At 41.6% G+C, this 21,969-nt stretch overlaps 3 protein-coding genes across 3 annotated transcripts in view; all 3 read right to left on the minus strand.

The window, feature by feature from the left end:
* Positions 1-6,273, minus strand: part of LOC103513060 (neprilysin-2-like) — a 23,378-nt gene extending 17,105 nt beyond the window's left edge. Inside the window, exons 1-3 of the mRNA XM_026826361.1 lie at positions 6,255-6,273; positions 5,744-5,845; positions 194-382 (exon numbers count right to left, since the gene is read on the minus strand). Of these exons, the coding sequence (XP_026682162.1) occupies positions 194-382; positions 5,744-5,845; position 6,255 (292 nt within the window). The 5' untranslated portion in view covers positions 6,256-6,273. The remainder of the gene's footprint in view (positions 1-193; positions 383-5,743; positions 5,846-6,254) is intronic.
* On the minus strand, positions 1,150-2,349 carry LOC103513058 (protein CDV3 homolog A-like). Its single transcript, XM_008477868.2, has one exon. The coding sequence runs from the start codon at positions 2,224-2,226 to the stop codon at positions 1,333-1,335; it is 894 nt and encodes a 297-aa protein (XP_008476090.1). The 5' UTR covers positions 2,227-2,349; the 3' UTR covers positions 1,150-1,332.
* Positions 6,274-10,597: 4,324 nt separating the features above from the next.
* LOC113468990 lies at positions 10,598-11,469 on the minus strand. Its single transcript, XM_026826362.1, has 2 exons — positions 11,367-11,469; positions 10,598-10,974 (listed from the first exon to the last, which is right to left on the minus strand). Exon 2 carries the CDS (start codon positions 10,955-10,957, stop codon positions 10,598-10,600), a length of 360 nt encoding a protein of 119 aa, XP_026682163.1. The 5' UTR covers positions 10,958-10,974; positions 11,367-11,469.
* Positions 11,470-21,969: the final 10,500 nt, after the last annotated feature.

Here is a 21,969-nt window from a genome sequence, read left to right on the forward strand (position 1 = left end):
CCCTTATCTTTTTTTTTTTTTTTTTTTTAATTGAATCGTACAAGGTTGGTGAAGATTTGCGAGGGTCGATGGTCTCGGCGAGGGTCAATAGTCCAATAAAAAATCAAAGGTATCTAAAGAAGCAGGAGGTTTCAGGCTCCCTTGTGGACACACTGATGCGATGGTCGCCCTAGGCTTGTGGACGCGTCCTTACCTCCCTGATCATCAGCAAGATGATTAGTCTCTAAGAATCTTCCACACGTAAATCTATAGAAGTCATCGCACGGATTGACCGATAGATTCATGTTGGCGAGAAGTATGGACGAGGTGTGATTGCAGCATTGGTTGTAACAGATGTTGGGCTTCTCATCCGGTTTGGAATTTTGTTGACTCGCGGACAAATCTGTGAAACAGGTGTCTCTTTAGAAGTCAGAACGGAAAAGTTGTGTCCACACATAGTCGATCGACATCCATTGACGGTCGACTGTAAATCGGCCAAGTGTGGACACAGTTGAAGACTTTTACCGGGCCCACTCAGGCTAGCTTAAAAACTTCAACTCAGACTGGACTAGCTGATGCTAAATGTGGAGTAGGCGGGTAACTTGTCGCTAAATGGAAGGTAAATCCACCGTTACTAAAAACCTTGGTACTTTTACTGTGCCGTTAAACCCCTTGAAAAAAGAGAAAGTAATATTGACTTTACTTACCATTTGCATTTGTACCACCCAAGCTAGGGGCTGCACGAGCCCCCAGTACAATAGATAACCAAATCCATAGCTGCATGATCGATCTAATATACCTACCACTTATAAATCTTATAATAAATTCTAATACCTAGGTTGTTTAGGATTAGATCTAATGAATATAAGACCTAGATCCTAAATTGAAACGAACAATGCTGTCAAACTTATGAGAACATTTTTAAAATGAAAAGTTAAATATATTTTTTTTTTTTTTTTGGGTGCTGGGTCAACACGAGAAAGTAACCCGTTGAAATATTTGAAATCGAAAAAGGAGTACAAATTTTTGTCGATGGTGGGATTCGAACCCGGGACCCTCTGCATGGCAAGCAAGCGCGTTACCACTGGACCAACCTGGATTGCCTAGAAAAACTACTTAAATATTAGAAATTCTGCTCTAACCCCTGGGTTCAAAATAGGAGACGTGAGAGGAGCTTGTAAAAAGTTGAAATACAACAGTCAAAATTTAATATTCAAACCGCTTACGCTTCTTAAAAACACAACCATCTATTCGATCCCATTCATTACGAACCAGGATACTTCAATCTCATTTAGGACTATCTGAATGAGATCAGTCTCAGGACTGTCTGAATGAAATCAGTCCCGGCCTGCTCTAGTTGAAAACAGTCCCGCCCCCACAGGTGGCTCCCGGAAATTTCTGTCTCATATTGGGCGGCAAATATTTTCCCGTTCTAGCCACTCCTTCTTGCCGGGAATTAGGTTTCGACCGCCACGGCCCGGGCGCATTTTCCGCCGCTTTTCCGCCTTCATTGAGTTTGCCGCCTCTGTCGTTTCTCCCAGAGGTAGGGCGCCAAGGGTTGATTTTAATTTCCGAGCTAGCAGGCGGTCCTCTGTCCCTCCGCCCCGGCGTCCCTATTTCGCTTCGCGTGCGGAAATTTCCAGTCGGGGATCGCGGTTCGCTAGAGGGCGTGTGTGGCGCCCGATTCCAAACACTTTGGTTCACGCGCAGCCCCGCCGCGCATTTCTCCGCCTCGTACAAACTCGGAAACACGATCGTGCTCTTCATGTCGGGGGCGAGCGAGCGTGCCGTCGGCAGAGTGGTCTCCGGCTTCCGTCGCTCTATGGGGTTCACATAGGTTCCTAGACTCCCGCTAGGTGGCGCCTGGGTTTCGTCGTCACAGTTTTGAATGTCCGCGATTTTCCACGGCCCGTTGGCGTGACTTTTGCCACCCGTATCGTCTGTTTTCACATCGGCGGCCTCATCGTCCGCCTCCGGCAAAATGAGCGGCTGTATTTTCAGTCCCGAATAGTCCTTCTTCTCTTCCTCAAACGACGGCTTCCACTCTTCATCTTCATCCGAATCGGCAAACTTCCCGCGGTCCTTTCTCCTCCCTTCGGCACTAGTCGGGGTTCCGTCAGTTTCTTCGAGCAATCGTTTCGCGAGCGAATTTGGTGTGTATTTGGCGCCCGGGGTTCTGGCGCCCTCGGGCCCCCGGGGGCCCTTTTTCTTGTCCTTCCGTGCGAAGAAGCTATCCAGTTCGTTCATTTGCCTGAGAGAGTGCGGAGTAAAAGAATTTCCTTTCGAGAGAGAATTTTTCGAATTTTGACGGCTGTGAAGTGGCTGTTTGTGGCTTGTGATGAGGGGGAAAGATTTGAGATTTTCCAGTTTCTTGTGGAAGGTCGCGAAGTTCTTATGGCCAACGTTGGGTCCGTTTCACGTTTACTTCGAAGTTTTGACGTTCGCGCACCTCTGCGACACTATTGATAGCAAGCGAGTTTCAGTAGGGCACTACGAATACCTAAAGTAAAACTTTTCCATACCTTTAAAGGTAGGGTACGTGAGAAAGTGTGTGCTGGGAACGAATGGAAAAGGCTGACTGGAAACGTTGACCCTGTTAATAACTTGAAAAGGCGAAGAGGAAGAAGAAGAGAACAAAAAGGGGGTTTTTGTAACCAACGAAGTAGGTAGGTACCTAGAAGAAGGAAGTATTTCAAATTTCAAGTCGCAACCTTGACAAGAACGAATTAGGCATCTTGATTGCTAACGTTTAATAGAATATGGCGCCAGAAGAAGAAAAAAATCTTGACGGTAAAATCTTGACGAGGTTCTCACCAGAAAACTCGTGGTTAAAGATGATCCACTCATCTGGCTTAGCCCGAGTAGGCAGTACCAACATAGCCTCCCCTGGGTTAAACCACTGGCTGGAAATCTCAGGCGCGGACTCGGGCAGGGTGGGCTGAGAAAACCAGGTGAGTGGGATCCACCACTTGGTGGGGTCGTCGATCCAACATAGTCGACGGCCGCTCGACGCGACGGCAGGTCGACTTTCCACTATCCTGTCCTTGTTCGATTTCGGGACGATAAGGCCTCAGTCGTTACAGCTCCCTCTATCAAACCTCTTGAGAGAAAGGGGAGAGAGAGAGAGAAAGGGGAGAGAGAGAGAGAGAAAGGGGAGAGAGAGAGAGAAAGGGGAGAGAGAGAAAGGGGAGAGAGAGAAAGAGAGAGAGGGGAGAGAGAGAGAAAGGGGAGAGAGAGAGAAAGGGGAGAGAGAGATAATGAAAAGGAATTGACGGAATTTTTAGTAGATGTGCCAAAAGCAACAAATTTTCTAATATACAAAATGAGAGAGAGAGAGAAAGAGAGAGAGAGAGACAGAGAGAGAGAGAGAGAGAGAGAGAAAGGGGAGAGAGAGAGAAAAAGAGAGATAATGAAAAGGAATTGACGGAATTTTTAGTAGATGTGCCAAAAGCAACAAATTTTCTAATATACAAAATGAGAGAGTGAGAGGGAGAGAGACAGAGAGAGAGAGAGAGACTTACCTGCGTTACAAACACCTGTCCCGTCTCATAACCGCGAATGACCTTGACCAGAGGAAGTCCCGGGTTCGACACCCAGGTGTGGAACTTTATTTTCAAACTCACTTGGTCACTCGGAAACTTTAAAATACATATTTTGGAGTCACATGACGTGACTTGATCATAGTGGGTTTCTTCTTCCTTAGGAAAAAAAAAACTGGCCCTGAGTACCTATAGGATTACAAAATCTGTAGTATATCAACATAATTATCTTCCTTTACAAATCTTTAGAGAATAACCTGTTTAATTTGTGCCACACTGTACCTTCTGATTGGTTCAAAGGTTTTCGCACCAGTTTTTTTTTTTTTTACTTTGTACAGACCTTAGGCTAGCGAAATACCCACTTACTTGATCGAAATGAGGCCCCAGTTCTCCAAAGCTTCATAGTTAAATCCAGGCAGAAACAGGATGTCATGCTTAGGCAATTTGTAAGTCACTCCCAACACATCTTCATAAAAGTTGATCAGCTTAACACTTGTGTGAAGGAAATACCCGAACCGGTCGGCCATATTGGACTTTTCCGCCATTTTTCTTAAGGTGTGTCCGCACAAAGAGAGACTCACATTTTGTCATCTTAAGGTGTGTCCGCACAAAGAGAGACTCACATTTTGTCATCTTAAGGTGTGTCCGCACAAAGAGAGACTCACATTTTGTCATCTTAAGGTGTGTCCGCACAAAGAGAGACTCACATTTTGTCATCTTAAGGTGTGTCCGCACAAAGAGAGACTCACATTTTGTCATCTTAAGGTGTGTCCGCACAAAGAGAGACTCACATTTTGTCATCTTAAGGTGTGTCCGCACAAAGAGAGACTCACATTTTGTCATCTTAAGGTGTGTCCGCACAAAGAGAGACTCACATTTTGTCATCTTAAGGTGTGTCCGCACAAAGAGAGACTCACATTTTGTCATCTTAAGGTGTGTCCGCACAAAGAGAGACTCACATTTTGTCATCTTAAGGTGTGTCCGCACAAAGAGAGACTCACATTTTGTCATCTTAAGGTGTGTCCGCACAAAGAGAGACTCACATTTTGTCATCTTAAGGTGTGTCCGCACAAAGAGAGACTCACATTTTGTCATCTTAAGGTGTGTCCGCACAAAGAGAGACTCACATTTTGTCATCTTAAGGTGTGTCCGCACAAAGAGAGACTCACATTTTGTCATCTTAAGGTGTGTCCGCACAAAGAGAGACTCACATTTTGTCATCTTAAGGTGTGTCCACACAAAGAGAGACTCACATTTTGTCATCTTCAGGAGTGTCCACACAAAGAAAGACTCACATTTTGTCATCTTAAGGTGTGTCCACACAAAGAGAGACTCACATTTTGTCATCTATAGAATAGAATAGACTAGTTTGCCTCGCAAGAAACGCCAAAAAAGCCTTAGTGGCGCGGCCACAACGGCGCTCATAGATCATAGACCATCACCGAGGCAACGACCACCCTAGAAAAAACACTCAGCTCAATTTCTTGATTTTCTGCAAGGGTCGATACTATGGTCAAGGCTCCGTTGAGGACGCTTCTATTCATTAGCATGGTTTGTTTATTTTCTCTTGGGTCGATACTATGGTCAAGGCTCCGTTGAGGACGCTTCTATTGTTCTGAAGATGGCCATAGTAATGGTCGAAATATATCAACTCGTCTGTTCTTTTATCTTTTAGTCTTGTTTTGAAGACTTTTCCCGGGCCCACTCAGGCTAGCTTAAAAACTACAACTCAGACGTTTTGGAGAAATATATCTTGTGCTCAAGCGCTATGAGTATGAAAACCCGGGTGGTCATGACATCTGGTTTTTAGAGTTTGCCTGTTTCGGAGTAGGGCATAGGGAACCAAGAGATATCTTAGGAATTCCGTCCAGGTTTCTCATAGGCGTACGGTCCGACTTCGAAAAAGGGTGAGGTTGATCTCCTCCTTCGGCGAAGGCGGACCACTGTATCGTCGGTTCAGCCGATTTTTTCCAGATGGATGATCATGCGGGATGCGGGTAATCAAAAAAAAAAAATTGACAGTTTTGCATTTTTTTGTTTGTTTGTTTGTTTGTTTGTTTGTTTGTGTTTGTTCTAAGTTAAAGATAACTCTTGATTCTAGAACGGTTTATCTGCGGCGGCTAGCTTGTCGCTAAATGGAAGGTAAATCCACCGTTACTTAAAACCGTGGTACTTTTACTGTGCCGTTAAACCCCTTGAAAAAAGAGAAAGTAATATTGACTTACCATTTGCATTTGTACCACCCATGCTAGGGGCTGCACGGGCCCCGAGTACAATAGATAACCAAATCCATATCTTCATGATCGATCTAATATACCTAGGTACCACTTATATTGAAATCAAATAAGTTGTTTAGGATTAGATTATAACCATCTAGGTATTGGCTTATTTTAAGATTTAAATTGAAATAAACAATGCTATCAAATTTATGAGAACATTTTTAAAATGGAAAGTTAAATATAAAATAAATATTTTAGAAAATATAAATAGTAGGTATTTATTTTTTAAAAGTAAAGATACATAAAAACTTTTACTACACCTAACACGGAAATATATCAATCGATTTTAACATTTTTAACCAATCGATCAATATTTTAGATAAAATCAATATTTTAGAAAATATAAATAGTAGGTATTTATTTTTTAAAAGTAAAGATACATAAAAACTTTTACTACACCTAACACGGAAATATATCAATCAATTTTAACATTTTTAACCAATCGATCAATACCCACTATTAAAGACTTTTAGCCGACAGACCCGACAGTAAGTACAAATGAAGCTAATCAGTACAAAACTTATTGCTGTGTTACGTTTAACACATCTTATTCTCACAGTAATCATTGCGGAAACAGACATTAGCATTCATGTGTAGAGATATTACATAAGTAAGTTCAATTTGATAAGAAATATTTAAAACAATAATTAAAAAACAATAATATTTAATGAAAGATGATTTTTTTTTTCGCAGTGATAAGACATGCCCGTATTTTCCTTGTGGTCTGTTTCGTCTCGTCTCGTAACATGTCCATCCCGTAGTATGTCTCTCATCAGATGGGCGATAAGAGACACAATACTTCCCATTTAGGTGCTGGGTCAGCACGAGAACACCAGAAAGTAACCCTTTGAAACAGGGCTGCTTCCAGGATGTCATTGAGAGAGGGAGGATTTTAATGAAAATTTATATGCAGATCAGTGCCCTAAATCACCAAAGTATGGAAAAGTATCTTACAAGTGTAATAGCCAATGGAAAAGCAGAATTTTGAATTTGAACAAATCATATCGAAATATGAAATTGTAAATACTTTTCCATACTTTGGTGATTTAGGGCACAGATGTGAAACCTTCAATTCATGGGAGGGGAGGGGGGGGGAGTTCTGGAAGTCATCACACAAAATCTCTGATTCGTTGTCTCCGGTCTGTTTGGATGAAAGTTTTGTCAAAAACTCCACGGATTTAAGTCTGTTCTGATGGGAGAAATGTTGAGCATTAAATCCTGCAAAGAAAAGGGGTAGAAACATGATGTATGTATGTATGTAGTATACAAAATACCTATACATATAAGAAAGGGAACTGTAACAACGATGGTGTCCTATTGTACCGAAAGCGAAGAGCGAACGAAGTCGGGATTAAAGAAGGCTGACCGTATTGTAGGTAATAATTACGCATTATACAATGTTAAACCCATAAAATACTCGAGACCTTGTTTAGACTGCTGGGGTAAAGGGACTTTTTAGTCTCGTTCGAGCAGGATAAACAAGGTATATTCTATTCTATTCTATTCTACCGCTAACGAACCTTGGAAAAATTTCGTCCCGGGCTGGAATCGTTCACGATAAAATCCGCCCCGAGCGGTAATCGAACCCGCGACCTAGCGCTTACAAGGCAGACGCGCTACCCTTCAAGCTAACTAGGCTGGTAAAAACAAAAACCATGCTTCTTTTGGATCCCCCGCAAGTGGCTGAGAACACAGATAGTTTTCCTTAGATGTTTCTCAATATCTCAATACAGCCGTTGGTAGAACGAATCTTCTCCGTTTGGGCAGATAAATTTTGCCCCGGGAATCGAACCCGCGACCTAGGACTTACCTGGAAGTCTTTCCAAAACACGCTGTCGTTGAAAATGGCCTGAATCTCTTTGAGCAAAGCACTGAACGTAGACCATACTACCATGTCCGTCTCATATTGGAAATATTTGATGTGATTCATCAGGATGTCTTCACCTAGAATAGAATAGAGTAGTTTGCCTCGCAAGAAACGCCAAAAAAAGCCTTAGTGGCGCGGCCACAACGGCGCTCATATCATAGACCATCACCGAGGCAACGACCACCCTAGAAAAAATACTCAGCTCAATTTCTTGATTTTCTGGTCAGTGCTCCGTTGAGGACGCTTCTTTCATTAGCATGGTTTGTTTTCTCTTGGGTCGGTACTAGGCGAGGGTCGATGGTCGGTTCTCGGTTATGGACGCCTACTTATCCAGGACAGGTTGGTACTTACCTAGTAGTTTGTACTTGGTGAACAGTACTAGATCTGACAATAGCTGTACTCGGTTCATCACAGGGATATGAGAATAGTTGTGAGGTGAGGTCAGATAGGAGGCGATGGTGGCGTAGTTCCTTGCGTCATACACCACACTGTATAGACCTGGAAACCGATTTTTAATTTTTTTGACGAAATCTCAGGCTAAAGTTTTTGCGTTTTTTAGTGACGGGAGTTTTACCCTCCATTCGTAGACCTCATGGTGGGTCCAGACTTGTGCAATGCAACATGCAATGCAACGTGCAATGCAATGAAATTCGTTAGTTTGGACGTGTTTGAGAAAGTTGTTCCAACTGAAATGAATGAAAAAAAGGCAGCCTAGTTAGCCTGGTTGGTAGCGCTTCTGTCTTGTAAGCGCTAGGTCACGGGTTCGATTCCCGTCTGAGGCGGATTTTATCCCGAACGGATAAGGTTCGTTCTCGGAACGGCTGGCTTTCTCCTGTCCTGTCTTTGGGTCCAGACTTGTGCAATGCAACGTGCAAAGCATTTCTTTGCATTGCACAAGTCTGTTGTCGAGGCAGTGTACGGTTTCAGTCGACGTCGATCGACGGGGTCAACTATGAGTGGAGTTGTGGACACAGCTTAACTTTGGTCCTTGTTTAGACTGAGAGATCGAACTTTTCAGTCCTATGCTGACAGTATGACCTGTCCCGTCTCATAACCACGAATAACCTTGACCAAAGGAAGTCCCGGGTTCGACACCCAGGTGTGGAACTTTATTTTCAAACTCACTCGGTCACTCGAATTTGCCCCAGGGACGTTGTTAGAGGCTTTAACACGGGGCCTTCTTTCGTCTAAGAAATCTAGGAAATCCGTGTCCGCTTTAACAGGGGGCCTTCTTTCGTCTAAGACATCAGTACCTTTGATTCCCTTGTACCTTTGATTATCTTGTCTTGGGGAAGGGGTTTTAGTGTCCGTTATTTGGTTCAGACCACCCTTTGGTCCGTTTTGGTTGAAAAAATCGAGAGTAACACTTTGGTTTGGTCTTTCATTGGTCTTTTCGAGTTGGTCACTCGAATTTGCCCCAGGGACGTTGTTAGGGGCTTTAACACGGGGCCTTCTTTCGTCTAAGAAATCTAGGAAATCCGTGTCCGCTTTAACATGAGGACTTCTTTCGTCTAAGACATCAGTACCTTTGATTCCCTTGTACCTTTGATTATCTTGTCTTGGGGAAGGGGTTTCAGTGTCCGCTATTTGGTTCAGACCACCCTTTGGTCCGTTTTGGTTGAAAAAATCGAGAGTAACACTTTGGTTTGGTCTTTCATTGGTCTTTTCGAGTGGATAAAGGATAAAGCCAGCCTTGGAGAGTAGGTCATCCCAGAGAGACATTTTGTCATCTTAAGGTGTGTCCACACAAAGAGAGACTCACATTTTGTCATCTTCAGGTGTGTCCACACAAAGAGAGACTCACATTTTGTCATCTTAAGGTGTGTCCACACAAAGAGAGACTCACATTTTGTCATCTTAAGGTGTGTCCACACAAAGAGAGACTCACATTTTGTCATCTTAAGGTGTGTCCACACAAAGAGAGACTCACATTTTGTCATCTTAAGGAGTGTTCACACAAAGAGAGACTCACATTTTGTCATCTTAAGGTGTGTCCACACAAAGAGAGACTCAATTTTGTCATCAGGTGTGCCCACACAAAGAGAGACTCACATTTTGTCATCTTAAGGTGTGTCCACTCAAAGAGAGGCTCACATTTTGTCATCTTAAGGTGTGTCCACACAAAGAGAGACTCACATTTTGTCATCTTCAGGTGTGTCCACACAAAGAGAGACTCACATTTTGTCATCTTAAGGTGTGTCCACACAAAGAGAGACTCACATTTTGTCATCTTAAGGTGTGTCCACACCCGGTCACTCGAATTTGCCCGAGGGACGTTGTCAGGGGCTTTAACACGGGGCCTTCTTTCGTCTGAGACATCAGTACCTTTGATTCCCTTGTACCTTTGATTATCTTGTCTTGGGGAAGGGGTTTCTGTGTTTGTTATTTGGTTCAGACCACCCTTTGGTCCGTTTTGGTTGAAAAAATCGAGAGTAACACTTTGGTTTGGCCTTTCATTGGTCTTTTCGAGTCTGTCATCCAAATTTTGGACGGTTTCGTATCTATCCTTCTTGGTTTGGCTTGGATCAACTTGGTTTTTAGTCTGATCAAGTCTTGCATCGGAACTATGTTCATCTTTTTGACCAAACTGACCAAATTCAGTATTGGTTCTGTTAAAGACATCTTGACCTCTCCTTTCATTAGAATTGCCCTTGTTCTTCCGCCTGTTTTGACCGAGTTGATTGTTACTTTCTCTAATGTTCTCACTCTTGTGTGTGTTCAGATCAAATTGATTGTCAGTTTCTCCAATGTTCTCGGTTTTTCGTGTGTTTTGGCCAAAGTCGGTGCTAGTTTCATCAAAGTCCTCACTCTTTCGCGTGTTCTGATCAAAGTGATTGTTAGTTCGATCCATGCTACTGGGCCCACTTCTTTTATTTGTTCTGTTGCGAGGTTTTCGCCCTGAGGTGTAAGTTTGATCGAACGCCTCCAGTAAATCATCTGCCGAATTGATTGTTACTTTCTCCAATGTTCTCACTCTTTTGTGTGTTCAGGTCAAATCGATTGTCAGTTTCTCCAATGTTCTCGGTTTTTCGTGTGGTTTGGCCAAAGTCGGTGCTAGTTTCATCAAAGTCCTCACTCTTTCGCATGTTCTGATCAAAGTGGTTGTTAGTTCGATCCATGTTCCTGGGCCCACTTCTTTTATTTGTTCTGTTGCGAGGTTTTCGCCCTGAGGTGTAAGTTTGATCGAACGCCTCCAGTAAATCATCTGCCGTGCTACTTCTAAACTGGTATGTGGTTAGATAAGAGTGGATGGATTCGGTGAAGGCGATGTGACCTAGCGTGTAGTTGATCATACGAAGAATGCAGAAACCTGTGAAGAGAAACAATTTCCAAGGTGGTATAAAGGTAGAAACACATTACCATCACGTCACGTGATAGTAGTGTGGCTGTCCTGAACGAGATTACCTACAATATTATGGGAAAACTTTGAACTACATCTTTCTGACTCCCCATGAGACTTTACCCTAAAATCGAAGCTAAGTAAGCCCGTGTAATTAGCTTGGAAGGTCTGCCTTGTAAGCGCTAGGTCGCGGGTTCGATTCTCGCAGGGGGCGAATTTATCCTGAACGGATAAGGTTCATTCGCGGAACGGCTATCTTCCTTCTCTCTTCGCCGATAAGATCTCTGCAGTTACAGTTTCCTCTAAGTTGTAAAAAAGCTCGTGACCAAGTACCCAATCCATACTAATGTTTGGCCACTTACTTTTCTCGTACACGGCATGGTTGAAAAGTGCCTGCGGCGCATTTTCGTCCCATGCCAAGTTGAGAGGAAGAGCCTTAAGAGGCTGAGACTCGACCTTTATCACTAGTCGCATAGTTCGGGCCGCATGCGAAAGGCCAAACCGCCACTGAGGCTGGTGCTACTTCTAAACTGGTATGTGGTTAGATAGGAGTGGATGGATTCGGTGAAGGCGATGTGACCTAGCGTGTAGTTGATCATACGAAGAATGCAGAAACCTGTGAAGAGAACAATGTCCAAGGTGTATAAAGGTAGAAACACACTACCATCACGTCACGGTAGTGTGGCTGTCCTGAACGAGATTACCTACAATATTATAGGAAAACTTTGAACTACATCTTTCTGACTCCCCATGAGACTTTACCCTAAAATCGAAGCTAAGTAAGCCAGCCTAGTTAGCTTGGAGGGTCTGCCTTGTAAGCGCTAGGTCGCGGGTTCGATTCTCGTAGGGGGCGAATTTTATCCTGAACGGATAAGGTTCGTTCGCGGAACGGCTGTCTTCCTTCTCTCTTCGCCGATAAGATCTCTGCAGTTACAGTTTCCTCTAAGTTGTAAAAAAGCTCGTGACCAAGTACCTAATCCATACTATAATGAATATTTTGGCCACTTACTTTTCTCGTACACGGCATGGTTGAAAAGTGCCTGCGGCGCATTTTCGTCCCATGCCAAGTTGAGTGGAAGAGCCTTAAGAGGCTGAGACTCGACCTTTATCACTAGTCGCATAGTTCGGGCCGCATGCGAAAGGCCAAACCGCCACTGAGGCTCCAACTGAAATGAAAAAAAGGCAGCCTAGTTAGCCTGGTTGGTAGCGCTTCTGTCTTGTAAGCGCTAGGCCACGGGTTCGATTCCCGTCTGAGGCGGATTTTATCCCGAACGGATAAGGTTCGTTCTCGGAACGGCTGGCTTTCTCCTGTCCTGTCTTTGGACTTAGTTCTCTCTTCGCCTTCGGTATGATAAGGCCTTAGCAGTTACAGTTCCCTCTTTTTGGTGGTTAGCCCTCTTTCGACCACCTTCAAATAGGTAAGGAAAGTCGTGTGATGCTCACACCTGGTTTTTTACTCCCTCAGCTCGCTCACTCTTTACACATCTCTAGAGGAGTGTCCACACATAGTCTAGAGGAGTGTCCTCTTTACACATCTCTAGAGGAGTGCCCACACATAGTCTAGACTCTAGAGGAGTGTCCACACATAGTCTAGAGGAGTGTCCTCTTTACACATCTCTAGAGGAGTGTCCACACATAGTCTAGAGGAGTGTCCACACATAGTCTCTAGAGTAGTGTCCTCTTTACACATCTCTAGAGGAGTGTCCAACTGTCCACACATAGTCGACGCAGTTAATCACCGAGGTGAATCTATGTGTTTGAGGCAGTGTACGGTTTCAGTCGACGTCAATCGACGGCGTCAACTATGTGTGGACACAGCTTAGGCCAGCCACTCACTATCAGGTAGACCTGACGGGCGGAACTTATCAGCCGTACCTGTACTCCCTCAGCTCGCTCACTCTTTACATATCTCTAGAGGAGTGTCCACACATAGTTAGGGGAGTGTCCACACATAGTCTAGAGGAGTGTCCACACATAGTCTAGAGGAGTGTTCACACATAGTCTAGAGGAGTGTCCACACATAGTCTAGAGGAGTGTGCACACATAGTCTAGAGGAGTGTCCACACATAGTCTAGAGGAGTGTCCACACAGTCATAGTCGACGCAATCGATCACCGAGGTGAATCTATGTTGTCGAGGCAGTGTACGGTTTCAATCGACGTCGATCGACGGCGTCCACTATGTGTGGACACAGCTTAGGCCAGCCACTCACTATCAGGTAGACCTGACGGGCGGAACTTATCAGCCGTGCTCACTCTTTACACATCTCTAGAGGAGTGTCCACACATAGTCTAGAGGAGTGTCCACACATAGTCCAGAGGAGTGTCCACACATAGTCTAGAGACTCTAGAGGAGTGTCCACACACATCGACGCAATCGATCACCGAGGTGAATCTATGTTGTCGAGGCAGTGTACGGTTTCAGTCGACATCGATCGACGGCGTCCACTATGTGTGGACACAGCTTAGGCCAGCCACTCACTATCAGGTAGACCTGACGGGCGGAACTTATCAGCCGTACCTGTCAGGTCTACCTGATAGTGACTTGCTGGCCTTAGTATTAAGTACTCACGAAGTCCAGAGCCAGTCCAGTGTAGAAGTTGGCCAATCCTTCGTTAACCCAAACGTGGTCCCAATATTTGACGGACACTCAGGTCTACCTGATAGTGACTTGCTGGCCTTAGTATGAAGTACTCACGAAGTCCAGAGCCAGTCCAGTGTAGAAGTTGGCCAATCCTTCGTTAACCCAAACGTGGTCCCAATATTTGACGGACACCAAATTACCAAACCAGTTGTGAGCCAATTCGTGCGCTAGAATTCTCGTCGCTTGAACTTTGTGGGAGAGGTCGGAAGAGTTGGTGAGTTCGTACCTTGCGCTGAAATAGAAGGAGAGAAAGTATAGGCTCTCCTTTCTCTCTCTCTATTTCATAGAAGGAGAGAAAGGAGACCCTATTAGGCCCTAGACTGAAGGTAGAAACACACTATCGTCACATTACGTGAAGTCATGGGGAGTCAGAAAGATGTGACGGGACGTAACGTGATGGTAGTGTGGCTGTCCTGAACGAAATAACATTACCTTCTGGTGGGTCCAGACTTGTGCAATGCAATGAAATTCGTTAGTTAGGACGTGTTTGAGAAAGTTGCAGCAAAGTTTTTTGAACATTGCAGCAAACGTTTGTGGGTATCCGAGAGGTTGGCGGTTTTCTGGCGAGTATCTAGAAGTCGTAGAAGAAAAAGAAAAATTCCGTTGGTCCTCATTTTTACTCGACCCCTATTTGCAATCGAAAAACGAGTACAAATTTTTGTTCATTTTGGGATTCGAACCCGGGACCTAATAGTTGATCTTTAACCAAATTTAAACTTATAATATTGTAGTTTAACCAACTTTAAACTTATAATGTTGTAGTTCCGGCCATTAATATTACCTAATATTTTATTTTTTCATTCCATTATTACATATTTGAAGAAACCATTTACTGATGACTCCTAACCAGGAGAGGAGCTGGGTTTGAATCCCGGGTGTGAAGGATTAAAAAAGAAAGAAAAGAAAAAAAAAAGAAGAAGAAGAAGAAGAAGAAGAAGAAGAAGAAGAAGAAGAAGAAGAAGAAGCTAAGTGTTTCATCGCCGTTTTTATTTCGTAGCAATGAAACAACTGCTACATTAGACTAGTGTGGTCTGTGTCGTAGCATGCCCATCCCGAAGTTATTTCCTCATCAGATGGGTGAGAAGAGACACAATATTTCCCATTTAGGTGCTGGGAATACTGACTCTCTGATGCAATAAACCTCGACCAGGGAAGGCGTAGGAAAGAAAAAGAATTGAATTGAATTGCATAATTGATATTTTATTTTTACATTTTTAAATATACAATGAAAACGTCCCTAAGCTAATTCTAACTTTTAACATTTCAATGGTATAATGATGTGGCCTATGTTGTGAACAAAATGGTTTACGCGTTCTCATTTCAGATATGTGGCATCGACGGTATTCGAACCCAACCTAGCCCGCAACGTATTCCCCTGTTTTGATGAACCTCACTTCAAGGCGTACTTCAGTCTTATGATACGAAGACCACATCACATGAGCTCCTTGTCTAATATGCCCTTGCTGAAAACTGCCGAGTAAGTTGTACCTACAATTTTATTAATAAATGAAATAATAGGTAGGTACGTATATTACCTATTATCTTCTTTTTCAAAAGCTTTGATATTAAAATATTATCTTCTCCTTTAAGAGCTTGGATAGAGGGAACTGTAACAATGTAACAACAGAGTTTTTATCGTCCCGAAACCGAAGAGAAAAGCATAGGATAAATTTCGACCTAGTCGTCAGTTGCATTTTCTTAATTTTCTGCGAGGGTCGGAGCTATGGTCAAGGCTCCATTGAGGACGCTTCTATTCATTATTATTATTTTTTACTTTTTTTAAAAATTTTTTGGGTCGGTACTAGGCTATGGTCGATGGTCGGTTCTCCAGTTCGGACGCCTACTAATGGACTGACCTCTATTTCAGGGATTAAAAAATTTTTTGGGTCGGTACTAGGCTATGGTCGATGGTCGGTTCTCCAGTTCGGACGCCTACTAATGGACTGACCTCTATTTCAGGGACGGAGAAAGTAGGGTGGACCACTTCCAGGAGTCCATGCCTATGTCTCCCTATCTCCTCTGCTTTACGGTGGGCTCCTTCGAGTCCCTAACCCTCTGGGACAATTCCATCCAGTATAAAGTGTACGCGCCACGAAATGACTCAACCTCCTGGACTAAGAATCCAGATGGTTCAACTTGGGAAAACGCTAGGAATAGCACGTCTTCCTGGACTAAGAATTTGGATAGAACTACTTGGGACAACATTGAGAAAGGTCCACAAAATTACTCAAGTTCCTGGACTAATAAGCCGGCTGGCTCTTGGGAGAACGCCATTCAGAAAAGTTCACAAAATGACTCTTCTTCCTGGACTAAAAATCCGAATTCCATCTTCTCAGACAAGTCCCAGTACGCTCTAGGTCATAATATTGCTGAGGGTTCCTGGCCTATTCCTGGTCCTTCAAACAAGGCTGTTAAAAGATTACCAAGTGAAAAATTTGATGAGCGTTCCTGGATCTAATAAGCCAGCTGGCTCTTGGGAGAACGCCATTCAGAAAAGTTCACAAAACGACTCTTCTTCCTGGACTAAAAATCCGAATTCCACCTTCTCAGACAAGTCCCAGTACGCTCTAGGTCATAATATTGCTGAGGGTTCCTGGCCTATTCCTGTTCCTTCAAACAAGGCTGTTAAAAGATTACCAAGTGAAAAATTTGATGAGCGTTCCTGGACTAATTTTGCAAACAACGTTGTTAGCACTGAAAAGATTCGTTGATTTTGCATTTCTTTTCGGATGGTTTGAATCCAATTCTCAAAGGATTTAGAAAGCCTTGACCACGGATGTGTTCCTACCTTCCTACCAACTTAGCGTTACAGGAACTACTTAGGTACATAATATTATAATAGTTGTGCAATGTTTTTAAAGGTTTGATAGTACGTCATAACCTCATAACCTTAATGCACTGCGAAGTTTTGTCGGACTTTTCCGCCATTTTGAAAGACGCCATATTGGAATTTTCCGCCATTTTGAAAGACGCCATATTGGAATTTTCCGTAATTTTGGAATTCGCCATATTTGAACTTTCCGCCATTTTGAAAGACGCTATATTTAAACTTTCCGCCATTTTGGAATTCTTTGCACTTTCACCACTAGGACTTGTAGTAGTGCCAGCAACGTTGTTTGCAAAATTAGTCCAGGAAATCTCATCAAATTTTTCACTTGGTAATCTTTTAACAGCCTTGTTTGAAGGACCAGGAATAGGCCAGGAACCCTCAGCAATATTATGACCTGCACGGGCCAGTTTTGACACACCCGACTGGGCAGGGTTAAAAACCAAACTTCTTTGACTTTCCTTGAACTGAAGTACAATAACTCTCATTTCTATTATCTTCTCTTTGGGCGAAAGTACATTATCACCTTAGCCTGGTACCTATTAGTAGAGATCAAACCTCCTGTTACGTTCCTACAGGAACGCCTTGCTTACTTATATGAAAAAAAAAGACTTTCTTATTTATGCAATGATAACCATATCTAAGGGGATAAGCTTTATTGAAAATGGATGTGATGTGTGAAAATCGACTGTGTATCGAACAACAACCAATGTTACAAAACAATGGAAAAAATTGAAAACACAAGACAGGAATACCAGCCTAGTTAGCTTAGTTGGTAGTGCGTCTGCCTTGTAAGCGCTAGGCCGCGGGTTCGATTCCCGCCCGGGGCCTTGAACTGGAGTACAATAACTCTCATTTCTATTCTCTTCTCTTTGGGCGAAAGTCCATTATCATCTTAGCCTGGTACCATTAGTAGAGATCGAACCTCCTGTTACGTTCCTACAGGAACGCCTTGCTTACTTATATGGAAAAAAAACTTTCTTACTTATGCAATGAAAACCATATCCAAGGGGATAAGCTTTATTGAAAATGGATGTGATGTGTGAAAATCGACTGTGTATCGATCAACAACCAATGTTACAAAACAATGGAAAAAATTGAAAATCCAAGACGGGAATACCAGCCTAGTTAACTTAGTTGGTAGCGCGTCTGCCTTGTAAGCGCTAGGTCGCGGGTTCGATTCCCGCCCGAGGCGGATTTTATCCTGATGGGATAATGTTCGTTAAAACTTTAAAATACATCTTTTGGAGTCACATGACGTGACGTGATCATAGTGGGTTTCTTCTTCCTTAGGAAAAGGAAAAAAAACTGGCCCTGAGTATGAGTACCTATAGGATTACAAAATCTGTAGTAAGTATATCAACATATCTTCCTTTACAAATCTTCAGAAAATAACCGGTTTTATTTAACGAAATAACATTACCTTCAATATTATGGTTAAATTTTAAAATACCTATTTTGGAGTCACATGACGTGACGTGATCATAGTGGGTTTCTTCTTCCTTAGGAAAAAAAACTGGCCCTGAGTACCTATAGGATTACAAAATATGTATACATAGTACATTAACATATCTTCCTTTACCTTTACACTGTACCCAGTACTGGAACTACTTACATAATATTATAATAGTTGTGCAATGTTTTTAAAGGTTTGATAGTACGTCATAACCTCATAACCTTAATGCACTGCGAAGTTTTGTAAGGAACACGGGCCAGTTTTGACACACCCGACTGGGCAGGGTTAAAAATTAAACTTCTTTGACTTTCCTTGAACTGAACTACCTACAATAATTCTCATTTCTATTCTCTTCTCTTTAGGCGAAAGTCCATTATCATCTTAGCCTGGTACCTATTAGTAGAGATCAAACCTCCTGTTACGTTCCTACAGGAACGCCTCGCTTACTTATATGGAAAAAATAGACTTTTTTTTAAAGAGGTTTGACAGAGGGAACTGTAACAGTTATGGTCTTATCGTCCCGAAATCGAAGAGAGAAGGAAGACAGGGTAGGAAAAAGCCAGCCGTTCCGAGAACGAACATTAATTATCCCATCAGGATAAAATCCGCCCCGGGCGGGAATCGAACCCGCGACCTAGCGCTTACAAGGCAGATGCGTTACCCTCCAAGCTAACTAGGCTGACAACCTTCAGGCTTCTCACATTGGAAGCGTAGTCGTTAGTAAAGACTTTTAAGGTAGAAACACACTACTATCACGTATCACGTCACGTCACGTGAGCTCATGGGGAGTCAGAAAGATGTAGTTCAAAGTCTTCCCATAATATTGTAGGTAATTTTGTTCAGGACAACTACACTTTCGTAATTTCGTTCAGGACTATCACGTGACGTGAGGTACCTACTCCAGTGATCAAAACCCAACTAGGCTAAAAATTTGACAAAAGAAAAAGAACGCCAAAATATAATTATTTCTAAATAATAATAACATGTTTTTGATTTTTATTTTATACTCGTTTTTATACACATGAACTTTTATACAGTTAAATTTAAATAAAAAAAAACTTTTATAGGTAGGGAACGTGAAGAATAAAAAAAAAAAGGTAAATCAATTTATGTAATAATGGAATGAAAAAATAAAATATTAGGTAATGGCCGGAACCACAATATAAGTTTAAAATTGGTTAAAGATCAACTATTAGGTCCCGGGTTCGAATCCCAGAATGAACAAAAATTTGTACTCGTTTTTCGATTGCAAATAGGGGTCGAGTGGATTGGAACAAATCACATGACTTCAGGCACACTCCATTTGTCAAGGGTCTAGGCATTGCCTTGCCTTAGGGATCAATTTAATTTGAAGAAACCCATTTACTGATGAACAAATTTAATTTTTCAACGGGTTACTTTCTGGTGTTCTCGTGTTGACCCAGCACCTAAATGGGAAGTATTTCAACGGGTTACATTCTGGTGTTCTCGTGTTGACCCAGCACCTAAATGGGAAGTATTGTGTCTCTTCTCGCATATCCCTTAGGCTTAGGGGCATGCTACGACACAGACCACACGGGTCGACTGTAGCAGTTGTTTCATTGCTACGTAGAGATGTGTAAAGACTGACTGACTGAATTAAAAGACTTGAATCCCACACAAAGACTGAATGACTTAAACAGTCCCTACTCAAAATACCCAGTCCCAGTCCCAGCTCCCAAAACTCCCTTTTCGGCAATGCCAAAAGATTAGGTTGCCAGATGACACAGCATACTAAAAAGAAAAAATAATAATAATCCAAATTGTTTAACGTAAACCAGTTTTAACCTTGGACTGTGGTCCCGACCATTAAAAGTTAGTGGAGGTAAGTAAAAATTGAATAAAATAATAATAAAATAGAAAGTAAAAATGAAAGAGTACACTTACTAGAGAATAAAAATAAAAGGTAAAATAAAGGAGGGTAATAGGGTAATGAAAGGAAGCGGATGTAATAAAAAGAAAGTAGCATAAGGTAATAGAAAGTAAAAACATAGGAGGACAAAATAAGAAGTTAATGAAATAATAAAAAAAAGTTAATCAAGAAGAGTAAATAAAGATTAATCAATTAATAAACAAAAAATACTAATAATATTAATAAGTGAGATATTTTGTCAGAAATAAAAATATTTGATACAAAATAAAATAATCGAAAATAACGAACCTTGCTAAATAAATGTAAAAAAGAAAGTTTGCATACATAAAAAAAGTAATTGGAGAAATTATAATTGGATAAATAAAAATTTAAAACAACAACAAAAAAAGAGCTACCGCTGAAAATAAATTAACAGCTAAAAAAAAAAAAAAAAAAAAAAAAAAAAAAAAGAAATGGGACCTCATTATTTTGCTGTCAGAAAAAATCCCACTGATAAAGAATCCCACTCATGAAAAAATCCCATGGAGTGTCCAAGTATTTCTACCCACAATATTCTACTTATCTACCTTCAATTAAGTATTCTTCCTTTCATCTCTCTTTCTCTCTCACACTCTCTCTCTCTCTCTCTCTCTCTGACAGGAGGGCGTGGGTTCGATCCCAGCCGAGGCATGGAATTTCATCCTAATATATTTGAGAATTTGACCACATAATAATGGAGCTCTAAGGGTTCGGTGGTGGAGAACGCCTCCGGCGTTAACCTCGCTTAGTGGTTATTAGTTATTTTTTGCTTTATATTATTGTAAAAAAAAAAAAAAACTATATTAAAGTTGATCGGTTGAACTAAAATTAAAATTGTCCAAGTTGAATTAACAGTCCCTTTGACTTTCACAGTGTAAAGGTAAAAAAAGTTTGGTTCTATGTACAACAGATCTGAGATTTAAAATGAAACATCTAAACCAGTAAGAAGATCCAAGACTGCTTTCTGACCTAGAAGTTATTGAATGAACGGAGTGAGCTCTAAAAAATTAAAATTGTCCAAGTTGAATTAACAGTCCCTTTTACTTTCACAGTGTAAAGGTAGAAAAGTTTGCTTCTATGTACAACAGATCTGCGATTTAAAATGAAACATCTAAACCAGTAAGAAGATCCAAGACTGCTTTCTGACCTAGAAGTTATTGAATGAACGGAGTGAGCTCTAAATTTTAACTTTTATGGCATTTATGACTGGGTCACAATCAGAATTTAAACAGTTTAAGTTTAAGTTAACCTCTCGGATGAAACAATATGATTGGCTAAAAACTTGAAATTTCTCGCAATCAACCAATCAGATGATTCTGATTGTGGCTCTGGATATAAGTCTGTCAACTAAGGAGCTCACCTATTAGTCCGTCTCGACGTAGCTTTACCCAAATGACCACCTTTAGTTCATTAGTTTAGGCCAGAATCAGTGTTGAACCTCTAGGTTGAATAAATATGGCAATAAGTGATTTAATGTAATAAAAAAAATTGTAGAAAAAACTCTAATGCAGTCTATAGTACAACCTTAATTATAATTTATTACTTGATTTGCAATTCCCCGTAATCAATTAAGTTTATTGATTTTAATTAATTTGGCATTTTTAAATAAATCTCCTCCATTCAATTTATTGATTTTAATTAATTTGGCATTTTTAAATAAATCTCCTCAATTCAATTTATTGATTTTAAATATTTTGGCATTTTTAATCAACTAAGGAGCTCACCTGTTAGTCCATCTCGACGTAGCTTTACCCAAATGACCACCTCTAGTTCATTAGTTTAGGCCAGAATCAGTGTTGAACCTCTAGGTTGAATAAATATGGCAATAAGTGATTTAATGTAATAAAAAATCGTACATAAGGTGTGAACATCACACGACTTCCTATAAAACGATAAAAAAAGTCGAAAAAATTTAACTATGCAGATATTCTTTCGAAGAGATTTGACAGAGGGAACTCCAACTGGTATGGTCTTATCGTTCTGAAATCGAAGAGAGATGGCAGAGAGGATAGGAGAAAGCCAGTCGTTTTAAGAACGAACCTCATCGGTTGTAAACCCATAAAACACAAGACCTTGTTTGGACTGCGGGGGTAAAGGGTGTTCCCACTACACACGGCACGATTTTTTTCGC

The sequence above is a fragment of the Diaphorina citri genome, unplaced genomic scaffold (genome assembly GCF_000475195.1).
Source record: "Diaphorina citri unplaced genomic scaffold, Diaci psyllid genome assembly version 1.1 scaffold919, whole genome shotgun sequence".
In the NCBI taxonomy this organism is placed as follows: Eukaryota; Metazoa; Arthropoda; class Insecta; order Hemiptera; family Psyllidae; genus Diaphorina; species Diaphorina citri.

Coding starts and splice junctions, on each gene's coding strand:
- LOC103513058 (XM_008477868.2), bottom strand. CDS start 2,226: ATGAACGAACTGGATAGCTTCTTCGCACGGAAGGACAAGAAAAAGGGC.
- LOC113468990 (XM_026826362.1), bottom strand. CDS start 10,957: ATGATCAACTACACGCTAGGTCACATCGCCTTCACCGAATCCATCCAC.